The sequence below is a fragment of the Gossypium arboreum genome, chromosome 3, assembly GCF_025698485.1.
Source record: "Gossypium arboreum isolate Shixiya-1 chromosome 3, ASM2569848v2, whole genome shotgun sequence".
Lineage (NCBI taxonomy): Eukaryota > Viridiplantae > Streptophyta > Magnoliopsida > Malvales > Malvaceae > Gossypium > Gossypium arboreum.
In genome coordinates, this window is record NC_069072.1 from 40,533,776 (window position 1) to 40,540,905 (window position 7,130).

The window sequence follows — 7,130 nt, forward strand, 5'->3', positions numbered from 1 at the left end:
TTGAATTTCCTTACAAAATCAATAAATCCAAAAAGGATGGATTATTTTGTTCTAAAAAATAGGTATGTTTATACATATATCGTATTAGTAACACTGATATATATATATATATATTTACCAAATATTAGTATATCTTATCAACTTGATATACTACTACCTGATAATTAAATGAGGTTCACATCATTCTCCACCATGTAACTTTCTCAGGTGAGAAGATGATGGAGAACTAAGAAAGGGGTTGCTCAAATTGTAATAAACCAACATATATTATTTCTACAATCATATATCTCAAAAGTTGTATATATACGGAGTTGTTGGAAGATGAAGAAATTAGAGGGATTCAATGATGAAATGTTGAGTATTAATTAACTAGCCAAAATAGTTAACCAACATTGACAAACGAACTAAACACAGCCCTCTTTTCTTTAACTCTATGCAATCATTATTCTTCATCCCATTTTCAATTTTCTTCTTCTTCTTCTTCTTCTTCTTCTTCTTCAATCTGAATCTCTGGATATATTTCTGAACCAGTAATTTCCTTCACCTATAATATCACCAATTTCCCATATTAGTCAACTTCAACTCTTTTTTCTTTTTAAAAAAAATTAGGTCAACTTAAACACCAGGAGCCCTCTCACAGATATTCTTTAAACATATACAAAGCAATTAGATCATCATGATTTAATTACCAGGGCAACTATGAATTTGATCTTCTTCTCCTTTCCTAGGATTCATATCTTGTGATTTGGAGTTACTACCCTACTAAAAGATTATGAAAAGTAAACTCATTAGAGTCAGACCATTACATATATATCAAGAAGAAAAAGAAAAAAAAGATTCAAAACGAAGATTATAGGTTAAAAAAATTACCTTGGGACTATTGACAGGAGAACTAGCAGTATCCTCCAAAGAATGATCCTCACACATTTCTGTGGTTCTTGTTTGCTTGAAACTTAATATGTTGGGAGGTTTGGGCGAAGAAGAAGAGGCGGAAGCATGGTGGTTATGGTGGGAGATTTTGGATGCAGTAGCGGCATCAGAGATCAAGGAAGAGCCACAACTGAAAGTAGAAGAGTAAGTTTTGGGTTGATTTGATAAATCTTCAAAGTAGGCAGTCCACCCACTTTCTCCATCTGAGAACTCCTTGCTTCTTGTTCCTTTGGAACCTAAACATTTACGTAGAGTTGAAGTAATAGACTTCTCCTCCATTGATCTACAAACAAGATGAGAGAGATACGTGGATGGAAGGTTAGCTTTATTTGTGTAGGCACAAAACAAGGTCGACAAGCTCTTAATAATGGCTGTTTATATATATATATATATATAAAAGAAAAAAGAAAAAGAAAAGAGAAAAGGGAACCCAAAATGTAGAATGTTGGTGTGGCCCAAAGCAGCGGTTGCAACGTAAAATTATAAACCCACATATTCCAACTTGTAATATTTTCATATTAACCAACATTAAAGAAAAGTATAGTTACATTGAAACTATACTTAATATTGGATATGACTAATTATATCATTAAATTCATTTTACCATCTCAATTACAAATTCTGGCATCAACAAATCATATTCTATTCTTTCCCAAAAGCGTTAAATAAAAAGAAGCAAATGTAAATTTAAATTTATAAAAATGCTAATTAAATCAACACTTATAACCGTGTCAAAAAATTGTTAACATCCACTGACTTCATCAACTTCATACATCCATATGATTGAATGGCCTTTGAGATCAATTATTATTTAAATCATTTTTTTTTTTTTTTTTACTTCTGGAAATAAAATGTGTTGATATAATTTAATTTTGGGTGGAGAAGCTAACATGGGCTGAAGATTTGGTCTTCCATAATTCAATTTCACTAAGCCCAAATTTGACAAATTTTGGCCCACCAAATAAATCCATCATTGTGCTAATAATTGTAGTGTCTAGGCTGAATATATTTATTGTTAATTCCATAATCGGGTTTCAGGGTTTGATTTCTTTTTCGAATTTAAAATTATAACCGATAAACAAAACAATACTTTCATTTTTTTTTTCAAAGTTAAAAACTTTGTGCAAGACATTACATATTTTGAAGGAAACTTAAAACATTCAACCTAAAATATAAAGGGAAGAATGGTTTTCTTCATTAAAAGCTCAAGATTTGTATTTGCATTTAAAGCAAATACAAAGGGAAGCATAATAAATTTTGTAATGAATCATCCATCTCTGAAATTGCATTTAAAGAAAGATTTTAAGGTTCAATTATTAAGTCTCATTGCACCCAAATTTAATGAAGTTAAAAATTGTAATTACTGAATTACTTTTCCCTCTTGAATTCAGTAAAAGCAATATATTAAAATTATTAAATAAAGATTCACATGCATACTACGGGTATAATATGGACTGAATCGCAAAACTTATGTAATCAGGGGTAGTTTGATAAATAGTTTTTTGTGCAAAATTGTCAAGTTTAGGTTTAACAAGTCCAAACAAGAGGAATTAAATGGAAGTAGTTAGGGAGAAACAGGAAGAAATGAATTAGGGTTGACTAAAAAATTTTAGGCGGCTAAATAAATGAAGAAAGAAGAAAACAATAAAATAAAGGTTATTCAATCGCGCCGATGGACTGCTATTGACTTGACACCAATACAAGACCATCTTTAATTTAGGGTTTCAATATTTTGACTTCAACGCTCATCATTTTCAACTGTTTTCTTTATAAAATTTAATGGGGGAGTCAATACTGAAGGCGCAGGAGTTGAAGCAACTTGACATCGGCATTGCCATTGCCGTGCCTTTCAATCAAGGTGATGACAGCAACAACGCCATCCCATGATCGATGCTGCTCCGACAACATCTGCCCACCACTGGCCCTACCCCCTACCCCTACCTCTCTTCACACTCTATGGATGAACTGAAACTAATTTGACTAACATATTAGATTAAGAAGATAAAACAGAATTGAATTGAAGGCTGATTTCTCCATTTTATTCTTTTCGTGAAATTTCTCCTCTTTAAATTTCTCTACATTTACTCTTTTATTGTGTTTTATTCCCAACCAAATTTATTTATTTTTTATTTTACCGGCTTCAATCTATCGTTATACTTAGTATTACAAAATCTGCTCCAATCTTTTTCTCTATTTTCTTTTCTATTATATTTCATTTACTTATTTGCAATGTTTTCTCTCTCTACCATAGAACCCTTTACATTTTAATGATTCCACTAAAGAAGAATAATTATATTAAGTAAAACATGTTTAATAGATTTTATTGAAAAAACATCTACCACTCTACTTGAGATTATGAACCTCATCCAAATCTCCCAAGAGAGGTTGCAAACTTTGGAGGAAAATAACAAATAGATGATGGAAACCATTCTAAGCTTGCATCTTCTTTAGCTCCACATGTTCAACTTGAAAAGGGAGAAATGGACTAAATTATGAATAATGTGTATTTATGTGATTAATTATATAAATTTTAGTATTATTTAACATAAATTATTTCAGTAATATCACACATTTTAATTTTAATTTAGTGATGGAGTCAAGTGTAGGTATATACATACATGACATTCAAATTGTTGTGGTTCTAAATTTCTTACTTTTATATCTCTTTACAGTATTTTTATTTGAAAGTTGATTATGAGTTGACTTGTTGTGCATTTCTACTTTTGCAGTAATATTTTTACGATACTTTTACAACTTCTATATGCATTCATATACTTATACTTTTAGAAGGTTATTAAATTTTTATAACAAGAAAATACAAATTTTATGAAGTTCTATATGAAATATTTGATATGTTGTGGAATGATTTGTTTGATTCAATACTCTCCAACTTTCGAGAAAAAATTTCTTCAACAATGTTGAACTTCAATTTTGAGAAAATTCAAATATCAATATTTTGAAAATCTCTTTGAATTGTGAATTTTCGCAAAATAACAATTGTTATAAAAAGAATTATAAAAAATGTAATAACTAAAATATACTTTCTTTATTTGATTTAATTATATTTGTAACAGTTTGATTTTTAATGATTTCGAATCTCATTATCTAATGATCGAATCAGTTAATATTTATTAGTATATTATTGTGTTATATTGAATTTTGATTTAGTAATTTTAGTGTTTTGATAGTTAATTAAACTACAAGTGCTGTCAAGTGGTTTAGAAAAATGTGATATTGAGAAAATATTTACACAATTCTTATATAGGTGAATTAAATTTTGGATAGATAATTTTGTCGAATTAGTGACTAATTAAGTTATAAAGGCTAAATCGTAAAAATTGTAAAAGTTAAATCGCTAATATTTTAATAGCTAAAAGCTTTGGTTAAGAAATTTGAGGATCAAATTGATAGAATTTATAAATGTGAAGGGTTATATTTATTGAATTATTTAGAATTTGGATCAAATTGATAGAATATGCAAGTATTAATGACTAAATGTGTTATTATACTAGTTAGAAAAATACTTACTGTTATTAATTTAACGATAGGTGACCAAAACAAAACGAATTCAAACGCTAATGACTAAATTAAAAATTTTTAAAATTAGGTGACCATTTTCATAAATTACCCTTTTATTAAATATAGAAATTGATGAATATATGAATATGATAAATATTTTGTATTCCAAATTTGTTTTTAACTTAAAATTTTAACAGATTAGTCTTATACAATCACATAAAAGATAATTTATCAATTTTAACTTAATAAATATTAACATTTTCAAGCAATTTATTTTTAACGATTATAATATTTTTTATTAGGGATAGAGGTAACATGATTTTAACATGTGTGATTTAAGTATCAACTACTCCAAATAAATTTTAGAAATTACCATTATTTTTTTAAAGTTTGAAATTATTGTGAAACAAATTAACATAAATATCAAATATATAAAATAGGTTGAATACGTAGGCATGGTAAAATAGAGGAATACCTCAATTTTTTCATTGAGTCTAATGTATTTTGCTTTAGTTGAATATGCATGAATGATAATTATAGGATGCAAAAGTTACAAAAATATAGAAATCTTGTTTTTTTTTAAATGGAAAATAGCTGGACTTTATTAATTAAAGAAACGATTCAACATACAAACATAATAATTGATAATAAAACCGAGAAAGAAAGAAAAAGTGTTTGAGGAAATAAAGCATTCCCTCAAAAACCAATGAAAATCCAGCCAAATAAATGAGCTCCTCAACTCCATTCAAGACATTATAAAACAATAAGAAAAACGAGAGTCCATTAGAAACCAACCTCGTCCCTTTCAAAAAAAAAAAAAAAAAACCAGATAATAGGGACATTCTCTAAACAATGGTCATCGGAATCTAATCTGACGGGTCAGTCCACCACATGTCTTTCTCAACTTCACTAGTGGCAAATGGAGGCACCCCTTCCACCATATAAGTTGTTTCTCCTTTACAAATCCCTTCACTGTCTAGGAGATGAGTTAACCCATTTTCTTTCCTTGATGTATGCACAAAAACACACCTATTATAGTTTGCACTCAAAGATTTTGAATCGATAGTGTAAGCACTGATTACAGACCTATCATCATGATTTGCATGTAGCTTCTTTACTATAGCTAGAGCATCTCCTTCAATCATCACTTCCATGAATCCCAGATTGAGACCCATCTGAACTGCCTAGAGACATGCAAGCGCCTCTGCAGCAAAAGTTGAAGGTATGTGATTGTTTATAATCATTGTAGATCCCAAAATAATTCCATCTGAGTTTGTAACCACGATCCCCGAACATGATTTCTTTGTATGGTTTTGGAATGCAACATCAAAGTTTATCTTGACCAAGATGATTTTGGTGGTCTCCATCTTTCAGGCTCAACTCTTCTAACAACTAATTTCCCATTGATGTCCTTTAAGTCTTGACTGTAAGAGTTGATTAAATTAATTGTTTCTTGAGTTGACTAGTTGATCCCTTCGTGCAATGCTCTATTTCTTGTTGTCCAAATTGCAAAAGCCATAGCCCTGCATTGTTTATCAGATATAGTAGAAAAATTAAAAACCATCCAATCTTTGTAGTCAAACTTTGAAACCTCATAATACCATTGTAGATTTAGCTTATTCCATACTTCCTTTGCAGTGACACAGTCTCAAAAAGTATGCTCTGAGTTTCATATCCACCAGTGCATTTACAGGCTGTTGAACTAACAAGTCTTCTATAAAATAAGTTATTGAAAGTAGGGATGAAGTTATCAAAGACTCTCCAATTTGAAATCTTATTTTTTGCTGGCATATTAATCTGCCAAAGTTTTTTTTTTGTAAAATGGTGTATAGGTGATTCGATTGTTGTTGTGTGTGCAAGTAGAAATGTCTTGTAAAAGAAATTTGTAACCACTTCTCACCGTGTACTCACTAGATGTTTCACCTCGCCATACCGGTCTGTCATCATAAGGGAACCGAGAAAGGGGAATGGATAAGATCCGTTATGTATCATCAATCGTAAAAATACTAGTAATATGGTTCTCCTTCCACTGTCTCAACATTGGATAAATCAGTTCAGAAACCCAAGTTATAGAATGATTACTAACATTTCTATGAATCTTGTAATTTGTAGAGCTGAGGACTCAAGCATTGTTCTAGACAGATATATTGGTCCCTATTATCACTTACCAACACATGCCTGCTTGTAACACCCGTAACCCGTATAAATCGCTAGAATAGGGTTACGGAGCATATTGTGAAAATATAATTTTAAAATATACATTTCAAACCCTAAACAAAAAACATATGACAAATCATTTATTTACATGCATATCATCACTTAAACGAGCTTTCGAGGCCTTAAAAACACTTTAAAAACTATTTGGGACTAAATTGAAATCAATCAGAAAGTTCATGAAAAAGTTAGAAATTTTGAAACTGCATGGGTCACACGGCCGAATGACTCACACGGATGAGGTACACGCACATGCCTCAAGCAGTGTAACAATCAAAATAGGGACACACGGCTGTGTCCCAGCTCATGTCCATGCCCGTGTAACTTTCGAAGTTAGGTTGCACTACCAAGCCACACGCCCTTATGCCAGGCCGTATAACTCTCGAAAGGGCCCCACACGCCCATGTGTGTGCTAGGTCGTGTAATTGCTTGACTTATATGCCTTAAAACCTACAGGGAACATACAA

At 30.6% G+C, this 7,130-nt stretch overlaps 1 protein-coding gene across 1 annotated transcript; it reads right to left on the bottom strand.

Moving 5' to 3' along the window:
- Positions 1 to 267: 267 nt before the first annotated feature.
- Positions 268 to 1,297, bottom strand: LOC108478874 (vascular-related unknown protein 1-like). Its single transcript, XM_017781330.2, has 3 exons — positions 871 to 1,297; positions 690 to 759; positions 268 to 544 (listed from the first exon to the last, which is right to left on the bottom strand). The coding sequence occupies exons 1-3, from the start codon at positions 1,207 to 1,209 to the stop codon at positions 498 to 500; spliced, it is 456 nt and encodes a 151-aa protein (XP_017636819.1). The 5' UTR covers positions 1,210 to 1,297; the 3' UTR covers positions 268 to 497.
- Positions 1,298 to 7,130: the final 5,833 nt, after the last annotated feature.